A 25,171-nucleotide genomic window follows, 5' to 3' on the forward strand; every position below is an offset into this window, starting at 1 on the left:
AAGGGGGCTGCAGTCAGTCCCTAATGCTTCATATGCACAGCTCCCTCACGGACATTCTCTGCCCCTGCTCCACGTGGGGTCCCTCCCACGGGATGCCGTCCTTCTGGAACTGATCCTGTGTGGTTTTCCCACAGGTAGCAGCTCTTCAAGAACTGCTCCAAACATGGGTCCGTACCACAGGGGCCATCCGTCAGGAGCAAACTGCTCCAGCACGGGTCCCCCATGGGCGGCAGCACCCACCAGACCCCCTGCTCCTGCGTGGGCTCCTCTCCACGGGCTGCAGCTCCGGCCCGGGGCCTGCTCCTGTGGGGGCTCTCCATGGGCCGCAGCCTCCTCCAGGCCACATCCACCTGCTCCACCGGGGGCTCCTCCACGGGCTGCAGCGTGGAGATCTGCTCCATGTGGGACCCATGGGCTGCAGGGGGACAGCCTGCTCCACCAGGGGCCTCTCCACAGGCCGCAGGGGAACTTCTGCTCCAGTGCCTGGAGCACCTCCTGCCCTCTTCTGCACTGACCTTGGGGTCTGCAGGGATGGTTCTCACGCCTCTCTCCCAGCTGCTATTGTACAGCATGTTTTTGTTTGTTTATTTGTTTTTGTTTTCCCCTTTCTTAAATCTGCTCTCCTAGAGGTGCAAACAACATCGCTTACTGGCTCGGCTCTGTCCAGCAGCAGGCCCCTTTGGAGCCAGCTGAAACTGGCCCTTATCTAACATGGGGCAGCTGCTGGACTCTTCTCAGAGAGAAGGCCCCCATGCAGCCCCCAGCTACCAAAACTTTGCCATGTAAACCTGCTACATATGTGGCCCCTAACTCTGATTTGGAAATCTTCTATATGTGAGAATAAACCTTGAAATATCTACTTTCAGCATTGCTCTGGTATCTCCTGTTGACTGCAGCCTGAATGGTGTTTTTGTACATTCTTTGAATTTCTCTATATACATAAAAATATCAGATAACTTTAGACAGCATAATAAATCAGTTGTTCATACCCATTCAACTCTTTAGTAGACAATTTCACAAACAAATATATCTTGGTGATAGCGATGTTTTGTTCCCCTTAAAAATAACTCCTGTTATCTGTGGGAAAAAAAAATAAATAAAAAAATAATTTCAGACAATCTTTGCAAAGCTCACTATTCCACAAAATCTCTGTAGTAGAGGCTAAACGCTTATATGGCCTATATGTAATGAGTTCTGTGCTACCTAGCTACCTTTAAAAGTCCTAGACTGGAGGCAGTTGTGACATGGTGGAGAAAGTAGAGACTGAAGTTAGAGTACCGCATTTGGGTCTGAGGTCCCCAGTGCAAAAAGGATGAGGACCTGTTAGAGTGGGTCCAGAGGAGGGCCACGGAGATGATCAGAGGGCTGGAGCACCTCTCCTATAAAGAAAGGTAAGACAGCTGGGGATGTTCAGTTTGAGGAAGAGAAGGCTCAGGGATGACCGCACTGTAGCCTCTCAATACTTAAAGGGGGATTTAAGGGGATGGAGAGACATTTTACTCAGACAGATAGTGATAGGACAAGGGGGAATAATTTTAAACTAAAAGAGGGGAGATTTAGTTTAGCTGTTAGCAGGTAATTCCTTACTCAAGGAGTGGTGAGGCACTGGCACAGGCTGTCCAGAGAAGCTGTGGATGCCCCATCCCTGGAGGTGTTCAAGGCCAGGTTGGATGGGGTTTTGAGCAACCTGAACTAGTTGGAAGTGTCCCTGCCCATGGCAGGGGCTTGGACTTAGATGATCTTTAAGGTCCCTTCCAACCCAAAGCATTCTATGACTCTGTGACTGAAAAAGCAGATAGTCGTGTATGCATGTCTGTATCTGGAAGATCTGTTTTTAGTATCTAGTAAAGAGAGTGCTTCTAATGCTATTTGACAGGGATTTTAAGGGTTCAACTCCCCCGATTAATACTTATGTAGATAAAATAATAAGTAAAATAATTTTTCTGCTGCTAAGTATTGTGTTCTGACAGTAAGGGGAAGGGATAAATAAACATACTCTGCTTTATTTGGTAATTTTTTGCTAGGCTTTCTCAAAGCCTGAGATGCAAAACCCAAGAAGTATATGTGCTATAGTAGGACCTGTAATTCTTACAACTGCAATTGCTGATCCAAAAATTGAACATGAAAATGATTGATTATGTGTCAAAGTGGGGATTTGCTTCCCCTGTAAATCAACTTGGCTGACTCCAGTAATTAATTGCATGGGCCACTCGGTATGAACTGGCTGCAGAATCCTGTCATTTTTATTTGGTCACATTTTGCATAAAGTATAAATGTCAGACATAGGCCTGAGAGCAAGTACTTAAGACACCAATAAATTAAGAAGTTTTGAAATATTTTGAATAAGTTCTCTTTTGTCCTGTATGGTCATCTTCATATAGTGAAGTTACATGCAATAAATAATCTCTGCACGAGTTTATTTTTTTAGCCAGTTGGCAATGTATTTATAAATGAAAACTAGTACAAGACAATATAGAACCAGGCTTTTTCACATACCTTGAAAGATGTGATGATGTGATCATTTTGGAGCAGTGTAACTGATGTGGCCAAACTATGCATCTGAGAAGCGTAAACTTTCAGCTATGTCTCCAAGAGGAATACTATTTTACTTTAAAGATTTTTTTCTTCCAACTGAACAAGGACTCTGTCATGAAACTGAAATTTCTGTATTCCTCTCCCATGTTTTCCTGTAGTGCTGACTTAACTAAATAATAATCAAAAATATTTTTGTAAAAAGTCATTGAACTTGTGCAATCAAAGGAGTTATTTTAAATTTTTTTCTTTCTCTCATTACTCTCCCCACTCCCACTTCTCTGTCTTCCTTTTTGTCTCTGAATTTTGAGCCTGAAACACTAAAACTTAGATAAATAAAGCTCCCTTTCTCTATTCTGTTATTTATGGAAAAATCCCAAAGAGGATTTTCAGTAATTTCCATTAAGTATACAATATAATTTTTTGTCTGAAACCCATATAACATTTAGAAGCTAGATCTCCCTGATGTATACGATTTTTATTCCTTGTCAGCTTTTTTCATTCTGTCAGAACACAGGACTGTAAGAGACCTCCAGGGTCATCAAATTCAGTATTGTGCTATCACAGGCAACAACATTATTCCAACCCTTTTATGAGTCAATGAGCTCAATCTTAAAATTAACTATCTGGGACATGGGGGGCTTGCCTTTTTTTTTTTTTTTTTTGTAATGACACTGCAATTGGAGCTGTATCTGTTTGACAATGAACTGCTAAATGTTACAGATTTGTGATTTTGACCTGAAATTCTAGCCTGGCCAACAAAAAAAAAAAAAAAAAAAAAAAAAAGAATCGTGGTGTATCTCTGTGTATGTAATTACAGTTCAGTTTGCATGCTTAGGGACATTGCAAAATAAAATCTCTGCATGAATAATATAGAACTACAGCTAGCTCAGAACTGATGGTACTGCAACAGTGGCAACACAAAGCTTAAATTTACTAGTAAGAAAAGAATAAGTTCTTTTCAGAATACTGTTCCCTCCCCCTATTTTAAAACGAACTGATTGATGCCAGGTGCTGTAGCTTTCAGTTGATTTTATATAGCTATAGTAAGAGTAAAAGGATTATTGCTCATGATATATCTGAATAACAATCAGAATATGGCATACATTTTATTAAATATTAATGGTATTCAGGAAGTTTGGCATTTATTTTACAGGCTCATGTTGAGCAATACTTAATTCACAAAATGCCCTCAAAGCCAACAGGATTTTTTTTTGTGGTATCTGAAGCTATATAGCAGAAACAAGTGTCAAATCACATCCATTAATCAAAGCACTCAGGTGAACATTAGTAGCTGTTCCATTTGTGCCAGTCATCTTTTTCACCTTTTTACCATAAAACTTGGCTTCCCTGTCAATAACTGCTTATTCTCTGTGTCAAGCATCATTTAAGTCAAACCACAGTAATTGCAAGGTGATTCTTCCTCTCTAGTGTGTACTAGTGGTGTATTTTTCCTCTTCTTTTCTTTTCAGCTTTGAGAAATCCACAACCTGAAATGAGGTGTCAAGACCTCATTTGTTGGCGTTGTTCTAAACAACACATGAAAATAAGAGTGGAAGTGAAAATAGCAGTACTGTAGGTGAGGAGCTGTCTGATAGCAGCCTGTGTCGTCCACAGTATGGACTTGGATTTGCTTAGGCTTGCGTGTTCCCCAAAGTAGATTAAAAAAAAAAAAAATGTTTAATCCAGACTATCTTTCAAGTCTGTGTCCCAAGGGAGGGATCGCTTTTTTTTTTCCCCCCCCTCCTTGTAGAGGGTTTCATCTGACCCATTTCTAGTAGAAAGCTGTCTTTGCAAAAGAAACACATACAAACTGCTTCTAAGAAAATACCGATCTATTCCATAGTACCATACTCCAAGGGAGTAAACTTAGAGACCTACTGTTGCGAAACTACCACATGGACACCAGGGTTTTTTTAGGATCAGTAACTGTTCCTTCTTTATTGATGACATAACTTCCTTCTCTCTTACTGAGGGCCTAACTTCATCTCTCATATTGAGGGCACAATTTCATTATCCATGTTGCATCCCCATATTGAGGACAGGCTCCCTTCTTATACTATTTGCCCCACAGCAGTCCTTTTCCACTAACTCTTCATTGGTCAACAACTTTGCCCGGCAACAGCAAACACCCAGCAACTTCCATGCCTTAACGGCTGGAGAACAAGCAACCCGAGATGGGATGGTGTCTCCTGAATCACCCTTCTTTGTTCCCTCTAAACTCTTTACATTCCTGATGGCATCATCGTTAAGAGCCTGATGTTGTCACGAATCATGGGGCTTGTCAAACCCCATGGCCACACTCCCACATCTCTCCCTTCTTTATTAACATAAAAAAGCGCGATTAACACAAATTAAGAAAGCACGATTAACACAAACTAAAACACAGAGAAAAACTACCAGGCATACTAATTCGATCTTTATCAAACTTTGTAAACACATCCCTAGGAGAGGCAGGCACTGAGTGCTGCCCAGTCTGGGGGGGGGGGGGGCTCTGGCTGCCCCTCCAACTCCTGGAGTCCTTGTTTGTGGGTCCTGCATATGCCAGCGGGACCCTCCCATACGTTGTTTTTTGTTTGAGCTGGAGTTCAAACCGCGGAGGAGAGTGCTGGGATCACGTTAAGGCAGATGATGAGACTGCCGGACGGACCCATGGTGCTGACACCTATCTAGGACAGGCTCCTGTTAAAACACAAGCACAACCTCGGCCCCAAGTTATTAGAGTGTAGGGCCCTTCCCAGTGATTGGCGCTTAAATTTTTTACCGTGACTTGTGCCCTTTCTTTAACAGTTTCTCCCAGATTTGTCTGTCTCCCAGATCTGTCTGTTGCCTTTTCTCCTGCATGAACAGATGCAAGGACCTTCCTCCGTCCATCGCTTTAAAAATTTAAGAACATAGCATACTTTAGCTATCTTTTCCTGGGGGTCACACCCCTATTCCCTTTTTTTGTTGTTTTAGAAGCATAGCTTTTAGGGTACCATGGGCCTGTTCAATTATTGCTTGACCCGTGGGGAGAATGAGGTATACCCGTCAGATGGATCAAGCATCACAGTTCAGTTCACTCACCAAGTGCACAAGCTGGGTGAGCCCTCTGAGTGCATGGTAACAAAATTATAAAACACTGCAATTGTCACTGCTGCCTCCTGCTCTATAGGGAAAAAAAAAAAAAAAAGTTTTACATGTGATTATCAATTCTTTGAAAAATACTCTGGCTGCTTAATTCTTAATTAAGATTTTTTTTTAAGTAAGAATGCCCAGCTTGTGTATGGCAATACACATAGACAGTTCTGGTCATGGCTTGAAACAGAGGGATTCCTAGGAACTTTTTGATAGCTTTTCCACTAGGGAGTAGGAGGTTGCTCTGTTGCTTTAACAGAAGAGTCTACAAAGACAGCTTGGTGATACTTAGGTTCCTCTGCTCTTTCATGGATCTTGCCTAGAAACGGTTACCTGAATTATCAAAACTTTTTATATCAACCAGGGCTGTGCTTGTGCTGTTTGTTTTGTTTTTGTCTCCTTCATATAACACATCTATAATAATGAATTTTATAACTCCAAAACTACTGCATGAATGTTATGATGCTGGTTGAAGTTATAGATACAGGAAGAAAACTTTGTCTTATCAAAAAATAATGCCTGTTGTGATACAAAAAAAAAAATGCTATACTAGTTAAGAAGGGTTAAATGAAGATGCATAAATGGGGACTTTCAGATCAGTTATTCTGTAATTAAAGTAAACCAACAGCTGTTAATCTTGCAGGAGAAAGTGTTGCAGCATAAATCTTTGATAAATTAGTGTACAAGGGTGCTGCTGCTATTAATGTTGCTTCTGATTGGCATTGTCAGTGTTCCTTTTGTCTTAATCTGTGTATTATAACCACTTTAAGAAAAAAAGCAAAATGCGAAAAATTGTACCTCTTATCAGTCTTATCTCATGAACCTACTATCTGTAGGCAGTGGATATATATTTCATGAGAAATATATATTTCACCGTATTTTGTATAGTGCATGACTATATTGCATGAAATTCAGATGAAATTATGGAACCAACTTTATTTCTGCAAGGGATAAAACTAGAAGCTCTATGAACAACTCCTACATGACACAGCTCTTCTATTAGGTTTTATGCCACTAACAGAACTTCACGTCAAGATGATTATCTATCACAAACAATCTGCTATTCCTCTGTGAGATTTAGATTAAGACATAAGAAATGAATGCTTTCTTGGCCAAGACACTTTTAAATGTCATCTGCAATATACCAACAAAGCACGTGCAATGGAAAAAAACTCATTATCTTAGATCAACCCTCACAAAAAAATGGTGATAGTAGCCCTTAGAAGCAAGCGTATCTTCTAAAAAAGATAATACTAACAAATAATAATGAATTAATTTCGGAGATTGGCATTATTCTGATCGTTAACCTCTTGTTATCTCCACTGTTTCTTTTCCTTCATCTCTTCTTGCTGCCAAGAATCTCTGATAAAAATAGTTCATCCTTTTTGAAGACCACTATTGTAATTAGCATTTATATTTGTGTTGCTATATTGTTTTTCACTGCAATTTAAAAGAAAAAAGGAGAAATAAAAAGAGAAGTAAAACAAAAATGTGAAACTTCTGGCTGTGAATGAACATACACTGGTTGAAAAGGGAAAGGGAAAAGGGAAAATGAGAACTATGGTTCCAGATGTATAGACTATGTCCATATGCTCTATGATTTGTGAACTACAGATATGTACTAAGTCCAAGAGCAACAACTCCTACACTCTTCGAAAGAGGATGTGCTTAAAAAGTACAGAAGAATTTTTCAATATACAAGGCATGCTATTGACAATGGCTGCTGCTTTTTCTTTCTTACTTTCAGATTTTTGCTTCAGTCAGTGGTTCCTAGATTCAGTTACAGTTACTGAATCAGAGCAATACTCGGCTCAATTTTTTCTTTGCTTTGTTTGCAATAAAAGGAAAAAAAAAAAAACAAAAACACCACGGGAATGTGTGGCTGGTGTGCTGTCATCTTGAGGAACTATTGTTTAATGTTGATCAACTTGTTTAAGACTTCTCAGAAAATTAGGGAGGGTAAAGAAGGCACGTGTTCTCAATTCCATAGTGAGACTAGGAAATTGAACAATAAATAAATTACTAGTTTTCATCAACTCAAAATCGAACATTTTCCCAGAGTTTTCACTGAAGTAAAGTACTTGGTTTGAATTTTTGTTTGAAGAAATACTTAATTTCCTTTTCATTAAATCAATTCCATTTTCAGGTCAATTTTAAGTCATAGAAAATGTAGAAACAAAACACGTGTTTCAATAAAAAAAGAAAAGAAGGCCCTCTAGGTCTAAGCAATGGTTGGGACAGTCATTTGGAGCACAGGAGACAGTTAAAAATCAAACCACAGTATTATTTAGAGGAGAGATTTGAACCAGTCTCTCTGTCACTGAAAAGAGTTCCTTATCCAACAACTGCTGTTTTGTCCACCCACCACTATGTTTTCTTTCACAAAAAAGCTGTCCATCTGTGGCCAGTTTTCTGATGACAGCACTGTCTGTGCTTTGCCAAGCAGGAAACAAATGTTACAGCTGTTATGGCCAATTATATTTACTTCTTGTATGAATGTGTCATAGTCTTATCTATCCTTTTTAAGTTATACTTCTAGATAAATGAGTCATGGAGAGATATTACAAATTATCCATGTTACTATCTGTTGGAAAAAAAAAAAAAAAAGTTTCCAAGTTGGTCCTGTGCCCTGGGAGCGAAACCCACAGGAGCATGGGAGATGTGCTCAGAACCCAGCAGCCTCAGTGCATCCATGCATTGTGCATGCTCAGCACACAGCCCTCCTGTACCTGGGGACAGCATGAACCTGTGCTCCTCTGGGCTTCTTGAATACTGCTGAACATATGACCTCCTGTTTCTCCACACAAACAAGTGCAAACAAAGTGCCATACTGAACGTCACAAATATAGTCCTACTGGAAATGATATGGCTATTTTTTTCTGATCATGTAGTACCTTAAAATTTTTACATAGATTTCTTACAAACAAGGATGGGTCTCATGGAAGATATGCACTTCTTCCTGTAAAACCTCATTCACTCTTTCCTTCTTCTGGAAATGAATGAGGGCTAACATCCACTATGGAGTCTTTCAGTACACAATAACTTTTGAGAGTAGTTTTTTCTAAGATATTTTCTGCTATTTTCATTCTTAAGGTTCCAACTTCAGTATTACTTTTTTTTTTTCTTGCTCCCTGCAATTTTCCAAGTAAAGAAAATATAGTAAGGGACAGTTCAGAGATGTCTATATTTTATGTTGATTACAAATTTCATCCTTCAAAAACTTGACAGTGAGGAATAAAGGCTAAGCTGGGTATTTCTCTGCCAGCCTCTCAGGGAACAGCCTTTACCAATCTTTAAAAAGAGCCTTGGCAAGTTTCTAGTTTAATTCTTTAGAAAATTTACAACCATTTATTGATTTAATTTGTACCTGAACAATGTCTGCTAGTTATTGAAATATGAGTTTGAAGATATTTGGGGTTTTCTTTTTATCTGCTCCTTTGGTTCCAAATCCTGAGAAATACCAAAATAAGCAGGAATGATAAACAAAGCAATTGCTTAGAGTACCACAAAGAAAGGAGATAATGTTTAAAAAAAAAAAAGTATGAGATTAATTTAAAATGTATCAAACAATTCATCATAGCAGCTTGTGTCTATTCTGTCTAGCACCGTGCACAGAATGGAGTGTGACTTAACTAGTATTGTCAATGTTTTGGTGAATTTGGTATTCTTAAATGCACTTTACTGCAGTTTTGAAGCGTTTTACTAATCCCCACAAAAGGAAAAATAGCTATATTTATGCATACTTGTTAGTGTTGGGGGGAATCGAATGGATGTTCTATTAATGTTTCTCAGGTGATGGATCATACGGTATAATTAAATATTATTAAATGTACTTACATTATCAAGTAATCTATGTATACTGGAAACCTAGGGAGTACATTGAACATTTAAAGGAATCGTTGAAGGGGAACCCTGGGAGGGAACAGGTACAACCTGACCTTGGATAAGGGCCTGGAGATGATGAAATGAGTTGAAGCAGAACCAAGGAGCGGAGGGAGCATGCGTCGAGTGAGAAAGGTGAAAGAGTTTAGCGGAGAGGAAGACTCCTTACTTCATCTGGACGACCACCTGGACGACCACCAGAGTGCGCCACGCATGTGCAAAGGGGAGGGGAGCTAATTAGAATGAAAAGCGAGGCTGATGTTGCAACCTGTAATGAATATGTATACCTGACGCAATATTGTATGTATAAATAACGGCTGGGAAGTAACGGGACTTGAAGCCAGATTTGGGCACCTGCCCCGGCTTCCAGCGCTGAATAAAGCACCTTCATATAATCACTTGGTGGTTATGTGGTTGCTACGCTAACATTTTGGCGACCCAGGTGGGACAGCGTGGGCACTGCTGAGGCGGCTCATGTCTCGGTTTCGCTCCAGCCGGCACCGAGGGATTCTCGGGGAGCAGTCGACCACGACCGACCTCCGCTGCTCACGACGTACCACTGGAGTGGTAAGCAAAGGTGCTTTCAACTTTGGGTATTCGGTACCGATTTGATTGGGAAAGCCTGCCGGTCAGACGCGGCGAAAGCCACGCTCGGTTGGGCAGGGAGCTCCCGGGGTAAGCCTAGGCGCCGTCCGTTAGACAGAGCGAAAGCTCTGCAGGTTCGGCATTGGTAATTGTATTGGTTTGTGCTGAAGGGTCAGCACCTGGTATTATTGGTATGTAAAAAGCGTGCTGCTGCTGCTCCGGCAGCTTTTGGGAAAGCACGCTGCTGCTCCGGCAGCTTTTGGGAAAGCACGCTGCTGCTCCGGCAGCTTCCGGAAAGTGTGCTGTTGCTGCTCCGGCAGCTTTCGAGAGAGTGTGTTGCTGCTCCGGCAGCTTTTGGGAGAGTGTGTTGCTGCTCCGGCAGCTTTCGGGAGAGTGTGTTGCTGCTCCGGCAGCTTTCGGGAGAGTGTGTTGCTGCTCCGGCAGCTTTCGGGAGAGTGTGTTGCTGCTCCGGCAGCTTTTGGGTCCGTATCATAAGCTCAAAATGAAAAAGATTAAAGAAATTCTGGGAAAAGATGTACCTATCCCGCGGACATCCCCGCTGGGGTGTTTGCTAGCACACTGGAAAGAGGGAGGTTTTGGTCAAGAAATGCGGAAAGGAAAGCTGATTGATTATTGTAACATTTGGTGGCCACAGTATAAACTAGAGGACCAAGAAACTTGGCCTGAGAATGGGACATTGCAATATAATACAATTTTACAATTGATGCTATTTTGTAAGCGGGAAGGAAAATATGATGAACTGCCGTATGTGGAATTATTCTTTTATTTGCGCCGAAAGCCTGAATGGCAGCATGCTTGTGGAATAATGGTGCTTGAGGTTTCAACTGAGGAACGTTGTTGTGCATGTACTAAGGAGAGACGCTGTATACAGCATCAGGCAATAGAGAATAATAAGTATTATGGGGAAATGAATAATGGAAATATTGACTTGGAAGTTGCGCCGTCGGCTCCGCCGGAAGAGCCAGGACAGAGAGAAAAAGAAAAGGAAGATAGCAGTAGTAATGGAGAATCCCCGACTTTAGCCTCCCCTGTGTCACATAGGACCCGGCAACAGCGAAGGGCAGGGGAAACTATAAATGAAGAGGGAGGGAAAATAATCGCTCCCCTCAGGCAAGGAGTGGGGACAGAAGGACCGGTATATGTCAAGGTGCCTTTTTCAGCTGGGGATTTAATGATATGGAAGCAAGCAGCCGGCACCTACAGGGAAAACCCAGATAAAGTAGCTAGGATAATGAAAATGATAATTAAAACCCAAAATCCCGATTGGGATGATCTCCAGGTGATCCTGGATACTTTGATGGATTCAACAGAAAAGGACATGGTATTACGGGCAGCCAGAGAGAGAGCCCGAGAAGATATACGTAATGGATTAGTGCTTGGAAATCTAGATCAAAACTTCCCCACCGAGGATCCCCAGTGGGATTATAACACAGGGGATGGAATAAGGAGGCTGAAGAGATATCAAGATTGGGTACAAATCGGGGTACAGAATGCCATGCCCCGGACCATAAATTGGTCAAAATTGTATAATGTCAGGCAAGAAAAAGCGGAATCACCTTCCGCCTTTTTAGAGAGATTGAAAGAAACTGCTAAGAAATATACAGATTTAGACGTAGAGACTGAGCAAGCTAAAGCTCAATTAGCACTCATTTTCTTGGGACAAGCCCAAGAGGATATTAGGAAGAAATTGCAAAAGTTAGAAGGTGCAGATTTGAGAAATTTGGATAGGCTGTTGGAAATAGCCTGGAAAATCAAAACTAGCCCAGCCAGTAAAAATTGAACTTAAGGAAGGGGCCCGACCGGTACGGATTAAACAGTACCCGTTGAAGCTAGAAGCTAGGCTAGGGATAGTAAAGATTATAGATAAATTTCTTAGCTACCACATTCTGGAGGAATGCAAATCTGAATATAATACCCCAATTTTCCCAGTAAAGAAACCTAATGGGGAATACAGGCTAGTGCAGGACCTTAGGGCAATAAACGAAATAACAAAAGATATTCACCCAGTGGTGGCTAATCCTTATACATTGTTAACATCTGTAAAAGAGAAATATAAGTGGTTTACGGTAATTGATTTAAAAGACGCCTTCTTCTGCATACCCATTGACAAGGAAAGTAGAAAGCTTTTTGCTTTTGAATGGGAAAATCCACGGAACGGACGAAAGATGCAACTAACCTGGACAAGGTTGCCTCAAGGATTCAAGAATAGCCCGACCCTCTTCGGCAGTCAACTAGCTAAAGAAATAGAAGACTGGATTAACCAAGAACAGATTCAGGTACCAAAGGACCGATACTTGCTGCTACAATATGCGGACGATATATTAATAGCTACCGAAGGAGAGTCAGAATGTATTCAGGTAACTATTGATATTTTGAATCAATTGGGACTAAATGGGTACAAGGTTTCTAAACAAAAGGCACAAATCGCGTGCACAACAGTAATTTATTTGGGATGTGAAATTTCTCAAGGACAAAGAAAATTGGGAGTTAACCGAATACAAGCTATTTGTGAAATCCCCGAGCCGCGAAATCTGCACGAACTACGGGCTTTCCTAGGTATGGCCGGGTGGTGTAGACTGTGGGTAATGGACTATGGACTCATAGCAAAGCCCCTCTATGAAACCCAAGAGGCCTGTACATTTACCTGGGGAAAGCCACAACAAGAGGCCTTTAAGAAATTAAAAGAAGCCCTGATAAAGGCGCCTGCCTTGGGCTTGCCGGACTTATCAAAGGACTTTCAGCTGTTTGTGCATGAGAGACAACGATTGGCATTAGGAGTACTGACCCAGCGACTTGGGAGCTGGAAAAGACCTGTGGGGTATTTTTCTAAACAATTGGATGCGGTAAGCGCCGGATGGCCCTCGTGTTTAAGGGCCGTGGCAGCCACAGTCCTTTTAATACAGGAAGCCAGGAAGCTCACATTAGGGAAACAAATTGAAGTGTTCGTGCCACATATGGTGACTACGGTATTGGAGCAAAAGGGGGGCCATTGGCTATCGCCCAGCCGAATGATGAAATATCAAGCTATACTAACTGAGCAAGATGATGTAATCTTAAGAACTACTAACCTATTGAACCCAGCAGTGTTTCTAGGAACAACTGCGGAGGAAGGAGACCTCAGTCATGATTGCGTGGAGATCATCGAACATACCTATGCCAGCAGAACAGACTTAAAAGATCAGCCTCTGGAGAGACCAGATTGGGAACTTTTCACGGATGGAAGCAGCTTCGTGGAAAATGGGACTCGTTATGCAGGATACGCAGTAACTACATCAAAGGTAGTGATCGAGGCAAATTCCCTACCTCCGGGGACTTCAGCCCAACGAGCAGAAATAGTCGCCCTGACGCGGGCCCTGGAACTAAGCGAGGGTAAGAATGTGAATATTTGGACAGATTCAAAATATGCATTCGGGGTAGTCCACGTACATGGGGCATTATGGAAAGAAAGGGGAATGCTATCCTCACAAGGGACTAATATAAAATATCAGGAAGAAATATTGAAATTAATAACAGCTGTACAGAAACCCCAACAGGTGGCCATAATGCATTGTAAAGCCCATCAAGGAGGGGCGTCAGAGATTGCAGAAGGTAACAGACTGGCAGATTTGACGGCCCGGAAGGTTGCGCGTGAAGTATGGAAAGCAATGGCTCTAATTCCATCGAAGGTAGGCCTCTCTTGTTTTAAATTACCTAAAAACCCAAAGTATTCAGCAGAAGATGACAGACTTGCAAATTTGATGAAGGCCCAGAAGAATCCTGACGGCTGGTATGTGACTGCGACAGGACAACTTATAGTGCCTCCTATAGTAATGCGAGAAATCTTACAAATAAAACATAATGAATGTCACTGGGGTGCAGAAGCAATGGTGACCTATTTGAAACGAGGTGTCATCTCGGTACACATGTTAACAATGGCAAAGTCAGTAATGTCAAAATGTGAGCTTTGCTTAAAGAATAACCCGGTAGCAAGGAAACATGCTGAGATGGGGAGAACTAGAGCTGGAATAGAGCCTGGAGATTACTGGCAAATAGATTTCGTGGAACTGCCTAAAGCAAGAGGTTATAAATACCTATTGGTAGGGGTTGATACTTTTTCAGGATGGCCAGAGGCCCTTCCCTGTCGAACCAACCAAGCTAAAGAAACGGTAAAATGGTTACTACGGGAAATAGTCCCTAGATTTGGTGTACCATTGGGTATTTCTTCAGACAGGGGACCACATTTCATTGCCAATGTGGTTAAGGAGGTTAGTAGGTTACTAGGAATTACCTGGAACTTACATACCCCATGGAGGCCTCAATCTAGTGGTCAAGTAGAGAGGATGAACCAAACTTTAAAAGGACAATTAAGCAAAATCTGTCAGGAGGCTAAGATACAGTGGCCACAGGCCTTACCGATAGCTTTGCTAAGAATTAGAATAAAGCCAGCCAAGAAGTGGGATGTCAGTAAGTCCCTATGAAATCATGTATGGAAAACCTTATGAGTCTCCTGAACCGAACCCGAATATGCATGTTACCGGTAAACAGGATGTATATAATTATGTTTTAATAGTAATGAAAATACTTGCTCTTGGTATGAGTGAAGTATTTTCAAAGGGGGGAAATGTTAGTGTTGGGGAGAATCGAATGGATGTTCTATTAATGTTTCTCAGGTGATGGATCATACGGTATAATTAAATATTATTAAATGTACTTACATTATCAAGTAATCTATGTATACTGGAAACCTAGGGAGTACATTGAACATTTAAAGGAATCGTTGAAGGGGAACCCTGGGAGGGAACAGGTACAACCTGACCTTGGATAAGGGCCTGGAGATGATGAAATGAGTTGAAGCAGAACCAAGGAGCGGAGGGAGCATGCGTCGAGTGAGAAAGGTGAAAGAGTTTAGCGGAGAGGAAGACTCCTTACTTCATCTGGACGACCACCTGGACGACCACCAGAGTGCGCCACGCATGTGCAAAGGGGAGGGGAGCTAATTAGAATGAAAAGCGAGGCTGATGTTGCAACCTGTAATGAATATGTATACCTGACGCAATATTGTATGTATAAATAACGGCTGGGAAGTAACGGGACTTGAAGCCAGATTTGGGCACCTGCCCCGGCTTCCAGCGCTGAATAAAGCACCTTCATATAATCACTTGGTGGTTATGTGGTTGCTACGCTAACATACTGATCAAACTCCTCCAAATTATCCCCCACCTATATGGTAAGCTGTCACCTCTTAACTATCTAGTAACAGTCACTTTATAGTGTTATAGTAGCAGGGATATAATTTTATCTAGCTAAAAATAATTAAGCAAGTGCAATGGTTAAAAAGCAAACCCAATATAACTATTGTTATCAGATATGCAAAATTGTGGAAGTATTGCAAACAACTGAAGAATGCATTAATTGTATAGAACACTGAATATGAAACAAATGTGGTGCCACTGATCATTTGCAATTTGATTTAACCAAGATATCTTAATTCATTGCTTATTAGTATGCTAAGTACAAAAAGAACTAGCTGGGTATATTTGTTTATTTGTCAGAGAGGCTTACACATGCACAGAGCAAAATGGATAGGCTGTAAGGGCACCTGGTTGTTTGCTTTACAGAATAATTAAGAACCCATAGGTTCCTTCCAAATGAATGCAAAGATTTAGCACTATTTCTCTTTCTTAAGAAAGAAAATGTGGGTGGTTTTTTTGTTTGTTTTTGATGTTGTTTTATGGATATAATGTAAATCGATATAATCTAGAGTAAAACTAAGGTTTTAGAAAGATTGGATTTTTTTTTTTTAAGAAAAACCCATCATCATAATAGAATGGGACAGAGTTAACTTAATAAATAGAAACCTGTTTCCGATTTTTGTGATTTTATATTTTTTAAATCTTGATTGCTTATTTTAACAGCTGAGTACTCACATGCACTGCTCCAGATTAAAATTCACATATCCTGGCTTTTGTTTTTGTCTTTGTTTTGTGAAAGTATATTTATGCCTCCTCAGTCATCACTGTCTGCATCTAAACAGTGGACTTTCAGTTTTGTAGCATAAATCTCTTCCACTAAAGCTACAGAGTTATAATTATCACAGGTGGCAACAGAAATAAGTGGTTATCACAGTGGACCAGGTGTTCACAGAAAGATACACAACACAATACACCAGTCAGTTACATATTTATGAGTAACTGCAGTTCACAGAGAACACAGATGACTACTTAAATGAAGGAGTTCCTTTCTTGAAGGCACTGTGACTTACTGACTGAGAACTAAGTTACGGATCTACCATATTACTGATTTCAGTAGCCTCCATTTAAAGGGAGGGAGTTGTAGATTATAAAGGCAGTGAAATATACAATGGAACAATAATTACCTGGGAAAGGCGGTCATTAATTTTGGTCCCTTAATGCTGCAAGCTTTTAAATTGGCTGTTGGCTTCTGTTAGTTGATAGGCTTGTTCCCTCCTTCTTTCCTTTACCCTGACTAACTACAACAAAGAAGATACATGAATGATTGAGATGCGTTTGCAGTGACCCAGCTTTTTTTTTTTTTTTTTTTTTTTTTCCCAGGAGGAGTTCTGTCTTCTTCTTTTGAAAAAGAGGTTTAGTAAGAAAAATAGAATAGACATATCTTATACAAATGTGAAATAATTTTAATATTTCCTTTCTGTCATTCCTCAACTCTTGGAGACGGAGCGATAAAAATGGTTTAGGAGAAGAAATTGCACAAAAGGTATTTCTCAAACAACATGACTACATAAAATTCAGATGCTTTCTCCTTATTATTTCTATGCTATATAAAGATAGGCATGTTAAGTTGTACATTTTAATCTAGAAATTAATTCCATGTGGGAAGAAATACTAAATACAAATATGCATGCAGAAGAGGTTTTGTTTGCTCATTAATACCAAAATTACAGCTGATAATATCTCTCATGTGAGGATCAATATGGAAACGTAGTATAGTTTCGTAAGTTATTGGGCTTATCTTACTTAATGTATTTCTCCTGGAATAAAATAAAAACTTTTCTCTTCTTCTTTTTTCCCCTAAGCGTAGGAAATTACAAGAATAATCTGGTAAAGAAACAATGCATAAAATGGTGTTGTTTTGGTGCTGATCTCCCTTTCCTGTTCTTGCATGTTGCCTGATGTTTTGCAACACTTGGGATGGCCTATAGTGTCTGCTTCTTGGCAAAAGGATCCAGCAGAAGGCTTTAGGGGCTGTGGAAGTGTAACGCAAGCCTGAAGCCTTGCGCTTGTGTGTTTTGTTTGTTTCCTTCTCCTCACACAAAGGCAAAGAGAGCATTTAGATGTATCATTAAAAGCTCCTCACAGGCATTTGGGGAGTCTGCAAGGACAGTCAGTTCTGCTCTGGCAATTATTAGGCAACAGTGCATGTCAGGATCTGGATTCCTGTATTTTCATCATACCCGTAATAGTTTTATTGAAGTTTAAGGCAGATATATATGTGTCACCTGAAGTCAGATTTCTAGGTTGTTGTAAACCATATAATACCTGTGAGAAACACTCCGTAGCCAATAACTTAGGCTCAGGCGAGGATCTCAGTGAAGTAGTAATTTATTCACAATTGCAATGGCGGGCGTCCCACAAGCAGGAGCGCACCTACTGGTTCCAAAACACAGTTTATATACTTTTTGATGACAGGACCCTCCCCTGTTTCCCCACTGAGTGGGTAATCCAGGTTCACAATCTATCTGATGCTTCACAGACAATGCATGGCCTTCAGTTGCTGGCCTGTTAAATTTCAAATTTCTTTTGACTTTTTTTTTTTTACTGTTTGAAATGGTAATGTTTCTTCACTTATCTGACTTGACTTAACACCGTGATTTTCACCTAATTGTCCTAAGGAGTCTGGTTGTCTGCATTTTACAAGGTCACCTGCTAAGTTTTCTTATCACTGCAAGCATATCTCAATACCCCATTCCTTACCTTTAAACAATTTAACTCTGCAAAAACAACATTTTTATTCCCACATACCTACTTGTGTTTAACAGGAAATAAGCAGGTCCTGTCAAATAGGCACACTGCCTATGCTATTCTCTGAAGCATCCTCATTGTTTCTGTGATGAGACTGTGCTTGAATTTACTTTTCTCAATTTTCCATTGGAATTACTGCTATATGATTATAATAATATATTATATGCTATATATACTTTCAGATACTCTGTTTTCATTCAATTCTTCTTAACTTTGCAACAGATTACAGGACTAATACTTCACTCTATTGCAGAAACTTTAAACTAGATTAATAATTCTGTATGCATTTGAGAACCAGCTTTGTCAATCCAAAATTTAAAAGACCTCAAGCCTTGTCATATACCACCATAAGTAGTCATAGATTTGATTAAGGTTATGGAGATATATGGTTTTATAGGATAGCAGAATCATGTTGTCTGCCTTTTTAATTTTCAGCCTTTTTACTGTGGAGTATTTACTTCCCTGCAGCCCATGGAAAAACTACATGAGCACAGATGTCAATACTACAGCCCTTGGAAGACCACAAGCAGGAGAATGTGCCATGAAGGAAGCTGCTGCCTGTTGGAAGGATCCAACCCCTATTCCCCATCCCTCTGTGCCATTCAGGAGGATAAGAGGTAGAGGAGTTGAGGGAATGTGAAGTTGAGCCTGAGAAAATGGGGGGGGAACATGGGAAGGTGTCTTATTTTCTACCTGTTTCCCACCATCCACCGTTCTATTTTTAACTGACAACAGATTAAGTTAATCTTCCCAAAGCTGAGCCTGTTTTGGCTGTGATGTTCACTGGTATGTCTTTGACACATACTTTTTCATAGTATTTTCTTCCCCTATCCTGGTGAAGAAGGGGAGTGAGACTGGCTGCGTGGGTGTCTGGCCCCTAGCCAAGGTCAACCCACCAGGGTTCCTACATGCTTTTTCTTCTAGATCCCAGTTTGTTGTTTCTATTATTTGTGTTTGAAATTAAGAAAAGCTTTTGTACAAGGAACACTTGAAAATTAGCAAAATACAATAGATTAACATAATCATAACCGAATATATCATGTTGGAAATGGTTACCTGTAACTGGAGAAATTTTAGCTTAAATGAAATCTTAAATGAAAAAATAGCTAGATAGTATAGTTGAGATACTTATTGTTCATCTAGGAAGAAAATATGCCTAGTTAAAAAAAAAATAAAATGCAATGACAGTGATAGAATAACTAGGCTGCCATTAAAATTAGTGATTAGTAGGCAAGAAAAAAAGCCCCAAGGAAATATGGAAGGCCAATGAAAGAATCTTCATTCAAATCAAGTTGAGACATTTCAAGACATTGCCTGGCATCCAGGAGTCAATACCTGAGAGATATGTTTATGTACTGCAAGGCAACTTAGGGGCAGGAAGATTAGTCTTTTTGTTAGCTTCACTTCAAGGACAACTGCTCTCATGACACTGATGAATATTTGTGTCTAAATCACTAAATACAAAAGAACAGTCAACAACCATAACAATAGCAACAACAAAAACAAGAAAAAGAGCTAAGGGAAACAGAACAGGTATCATGTTGTAAGGGACAAAAAACTGAAAAATATGACACCATGTACTCAGGTAGGATGTGATGCTTCACCTTCAGCACAATCAAAGCAACTGAGAAATACAAAGAAAATGAAAGGCACATAGACAATCCTGCAAGAGATGAAAGTGCATAATATTGTTCTAATATTTTCTTCGCATTCTTATCAATATAGTTATAAAACTAGAGATAGTTTATATCTCTATCCAGAGACTTCTTTAATCACGTATTCTAACAGATCATTGCTAACATGATACTTACATCCATTTTCCTTTGGTTCCTCCACTCCATTGCCAGTAAAATCAATTTTGGAATTTACTTTTATTCTCATTTCCCATTAAAAGATTTATATGTATTTTCATCTTCACAAGCATCACTGGCCACATTGCTACTCTAAAAGCTTCTTTTGTTCAAAGAAACAAATAAAATAACCATTACTTAGGTTGAAATAATGGAATACCATCTCAACAATTTGAAACAAAACCTCAATAAATGCCAATTGAGCAAGAAAGATGCATTTGTGGCCGTGTTTAAAAGAAGTAGAATCCAAAGGCATACGGCCAAATCTGTCTCTGAGGACTTCTTTATAATGAGATAAAGAATCAGAGCAATAATTACAGTAATTCTGATCAAAATACTTTCCAGGAAGTTTACATAACCTACTTTACAAGTAGCAATTAGAATTTAGAATGGTACCACCTGCTATTTACTCCCATCATAATTGGCCTCACCCAAAATTCTTGCAAAGAACAAACAGCCATGCTGCTAGCAGCTATCCCGTTCTTATTCAGGGTTACCTGTGAAACAGGAACCTTTTATTGTCCTGCCTTTGCTTCACAAATAAATACAATCTTTTGGAGTCTGAAAGTCCCAAAATGTACAACAGCAAGAGTCCATCAATATCCATTACTTTATCAGTATGTGTGCCTGATATGGATGGTATGCCATGTTTCACTTTCATTTTCTTTCTCTCCATCTCTCTGTACCCTAAGTTAGCTGGTTATGCTTCAGTACAGCAAAACAATATAGCATAAATTGTCAGGATTTGATATGGCTTGAGTCACTGTTATTGGTCTACAGATGATTTTTTTTTTTTGAGTTGGATATTCCTGGAGGTAGCCAGTTATAATTTCAGGTATCAGTCTGCTACTGGAAGAGGACAACAAATAACATCTTTATGCTATCACAGTTTGGAATTTTTACTGTAAGGGAAAACAATGATGAAGCTGCAATTACATGAAAGTCCCAGCAGATTTATATTTTCTTAGAGGGTATATGTCCTGCTTCTTCAAAATGCTTTCCAGATGCTGCAGAAAAAAATGTGCTCCTGAATAACAAAATTGCTGAGATTTATAGAAATACACCAAATTGAATGTATGCAAAAGATCAGTGTTGCTTACAATTTACTTTTTTTTTGCTACAGAATGATATAGCCATTCAATGATAAAAGCTATTGATATAATACAAGACATAATATTATAGCATCAATCTTCAACTGAATGGTTATGTTTTCTTTTCATTTTATTTTTCAAATGTAACTCTTTACAATTTTTTTTTTTTTTAATATTCTGAATGGCAAACTGCTTGGTATATGTAATGGTTCCAATATTTCAAGATAGTTTTTTCCTAAAATAAGAATTTCACTAATATTGAATATTGAATATATTTCTTGCAGAGAAATAAGTCTCTCTCTCAGTCTTTCTTCTTTCCCAATTTTAAACTCTTTCTCCACATGATCTCCCTGTTATTGCTGTAGTCCATCAAATCTTGGTATACATTTTTTCTCCAACCCAGATGAAACCACTGAAACTAAGCGAGAACTCACTCTCCTGTAAATCAAAAACAAACAAACAAACAAAACAAACAGAAATAACCAGAAAAATCCAGAGATAGCACAGGCTTCATTCATCCATTAGTCTCAGTGCTTTCCATTAAGCTGATGGCTTGGCTTCAGATTTCTGAAAGTGAATTTTAAAGAACAGTCTCTGGAAACATACAGGAAAATGTGGACGGAACAAAGAAAAAAATAACAATAGACTTACATGGATTTGAAGTCTTTATTTTTGCTATTATCTCTGTGCAGCTTAACCAGTCCTTATCTGGTCACCTAGAAGGTTATGTAAACTGGCAGCACGAATGGCAGATAATGCACTCTTAAGTTATCAGTGGACAAATAAGTGAAGTATCTGCTTCTCATCTTCGTTCATCTTGTGTTACTACAAATCTGTGTACTGGCTTTGTTCTAGGACCAAGACTAATAAATGTGTTTCTCTAACTCACCAGCTTGCTATTTGTGATCTTCTCTACTATGTGGCTTGTGGGTTTTTTTCAGGTTAGGAGTTAGGTTGGTTTGTTATTGATTATTATCAAACCTATTCCTAACCATTCCTATGTTAGGATTTGTAGGCAAACTATTTTGTTATCCATTCTTGTATTTTTTATTGAATAAACAAGGATACCTTCCGAGAGACATGTTCTGTATGTGTGGGTTGTCTTGTTTAATTAGGAATTCTGAATAAAACCCAAATGCCAATGGCTAAATAATACCTTTTATTTGTCATAGGCCATTATTCTAGGTATAAAATGACTGCAGAACAAAAACAATAATGTTGCCTAAAAAAAAAAAAAGCAAAAAACCCTCACTAATTTCATACTTCTTTCACTGTTAGAAATGCTGAATGTAAATATAAATACAAATATAAATTAATATTTTACATTTTTGTATCTTGGCTTTACATATATATATATACACACTAGATTTTCTTACCTTCAGGATGTTCTTCTTTTCTCACCCTCCCAAGAATGTCCCTCGCTGACTAGGGTAGAATCTTGTTTTCTGTGTAGGCTTCCTTGGTTTGATTGCTCTGATCTTTACATCTATCTGGAATTGTTGCCGTTCATCCCATAGTTATATCAGAGCATTCTCAGAAAGCAGCTTCTGTCTATACCCAGTCTCCAGGCTCTTATGGCAACTAGTACCTTCTCGAGCACCAGAAGAAGAAATGATTGGAAGTGGCAAAACAGTATTTTACTCTTTCCTTGGCCATATTTGCTATGATTATCTGGGTCTGCTCGAATGTTCAAGTACAGGGTGAATATGTTGCCTGAAATAAATAAATAAATAAATAAATAAATCACAGAAAGACATTCAGCCCTGTCTTCCCCTTTGCAGAGCAGCAAATATTATGAACAATCTTGTAAATGTCAACCTAAGGTGTGGAGGTCTCTCATTCTTTACACACTTATCTCTCTCTACATGACACTTGAAATCAGGTGTAGAAGAAAATTGAAAAACAAGTACATGGTGTGTCTCTCTGAGATGATTTGTAAAGAAATACTTAGCAAATTCGATTTGCTAGGTTCTGTAGAAATTGGCAGAAAAGATATAGCCATAGACAGCATTATGTCTAAAAGGATGAAAAATCCATGTAACAGGTGAATTATCTGATAATAAATAAATATTAATAAATATTATTATATAAGTTTTCTTTAGTATTGGAAACAAAGATAGTATCTCTAAGCACTGACTTCTACTAACACATATTTTGATTTGAATGTGTAAGTTATATTACTCCATATAATATATAAAGGAGTAGCAGCAGTTAGTGTTTGTATGAACTTATGGTTTTGCAGTAGGAGTTCCATCACAAAGTTGTGTGGTTTTATTTTTTTTATTTTATTTTTACCTATTCAAAACAAAATATTAATTAATTTTGTAGCCTTTCTAGTGCCATTCACTGTGTAGGAGAACATAGAGGATGGATACCTGACACTTCTCAAGACAACTTAATACCAACCTATATCAACCAATCCTTGAATCATGTTCTCCTTTTTGAAGATCTTAATCTGCTAAAAAAAAAAAAATCCATATTTTTTATTATTATTCAAAAAACAGACTAACCTGTGAAGATCACATCAATAACTATAATGTTTGTGATGTTATATTCTGTCCTAGGTCATACTGCTGAACTGCTTAGAATACTAACAGACAAGATAACTGAGTAGTAACCGTGTGGCTCAAAAGGCCAAATCATAAATGCTCTTATCTTGTTCTCCAAATGCACTTCATTAGTCATATAAAAAAAAGGCAACTGAAATTTTTATTGTTGGCAGAAAAAGCTGACACAAGTCCATTATATTGCGATTATCTAGCTCACAAAATATGTAGAATATTTTTCAGAGTTTAAAGTATGTTGCTCTCAAACATCATGGAATTGCTTTTCTTTTTATCATGTTAAATTCTGACATAATATTAATATCAACCTTCTACCCCTGAGATTAATCTTTTTCTTCTGAATGGTTCTCAGTTACTAATTTGTTCAAGGTTAAATTCCAACTTGGCTCCTTTGGCACAAATGAATAAATTAAGGCAGAACCTGAAAAGTGCTGCTCTTTCTAAAAGAACCGTTGATGAGGGAAAAATATATATATATATATTTTAAGTGAGTTTAATCATGGTTAAACAATCCTGGACCACCAGAATATTTGTTTAATTAAATAGAGACATAGAATGTAGCAGAGGTAATTTGTCAGGCTAAGGAAATTTAGGTGTGATTCCATCTTCTTCACACACAAAAATCTACCCTCCATCCTCTGCAGAGAATGTTAAGTACATTATTTATCCTCTTGGCATCATTGTTAGCAGTATTATCTTGTGAATTAAATCAATAAAATGTGCTGTTTAGATCATTTCACAGGGAGAAGTTGGGTGTTGCAAGAATGATGATGATCTTACTTGTACTTACTTTTGCCTTACATGGATACCACACCACTTGAAGACAAAATTTGCTTTCATGTTTTAGATTACTATTGAACTTTATAAAGGAAATCTAACCTTTACAAAGTATGAAAGTCCCAGTACAGAATCTATAGTTACTATCATTGAAAGAAGTTTAGAAATGAATTTGAAACTCAATGTTTTTTTAAAGAATAAAACTGAATTGTCTTTCTAAGTTAGTCTGAAAAGGTGATCAAAGCATTTCCAAATTTTAAATGGGTTCTCACTTCCTAAACTTTCTCTAAAATGCTCATAGATAATGCTAAAAGTTATTATTTTGGCATACTCTGTCAAGAGAATAAAAAACAAATGCCACTAAACTTAAATTCTTTGGATCTAGAATTAACTTTTGTGGTTATGGCTGAATTATTTGTATAAAACAGGATGAAGAATGTGGAACTATAAGAACAACTTCAGACTTTGCTGCTGTCACTCTGATACCTCATGAGAGCGACAGAGTCACCCAAAACAAAATCCAGTGCTGTTTTTTGTTCTCTGACAAAGTTCAGTGGTAACTGTATTTCTCTTTCTTCATGGTTCCTTTGCTATTCTATTTCAGAAAATATAGCATGAGGTCCTAAACAATTTAGGAGCAGTTCTTTTTTGTCTTGCAAAAATCCTTTGTCTTAAACATGCAGAAATTTGTAAGGGAAGAAAAGGAAGCAAATGGTAGTCATTATATTTACATGCATCTATCTATCTAACTGGATAACAAAAGTTGGCTTCTC

The 25,171-nt window shown here is 38.8% G+C and overlaps 1 protein-coding gene across 4 annotated transcripts in view; it reads left to right on the forward strand.

Moving 5' to 3' along the window:
• The first annotated feature begins 1,405 nt into the window (after window positions 1-1,405).
• Window positions 1,406-25,171, forward strand: part of LOC308190634 (uncharacterized protein) — a 165,102-nt gene continuing 141,336 nt past the window's right edge. For 2 of the 4 annotated variants that reach the window (XR_013947409.1, XM_080582250.1), the window contains exons 1-3: window positions 1,406-5,187; window positions 16,689-16,725; window positions 18,552-18,733. Coding sequence is in view for 1 of the 4 variants with exons in the window: in XM_080582250.1 (XP_080438376.1) it covers window positions 18,588-18,733 (146 nt within the window). In the remaining 3 variants the exon portion in view is untranslated. Of the gene's footprint in view, window positions 5,188-16,688; window positions 16,726-18,551; window positions 18,734-21,460; window positions 22,782-25,171 lie in introns of those variants that run through there. The other 2 variants (XR_013947410.1, XR_013947411.1) reach the window with 2 other exon arrangements.

Source organism: Anser brachyrhynchus (assembly GCF_964034855.1).
Source record: "Anser brachyrhynchus genome assembly, chromosome: 2".
Taxonomy (NCBI): Eukaryota; Metazoa; Chordata; class Aves; order Anseriformes; family Anatidae; genus Anser; species Anser brachyrhynchus.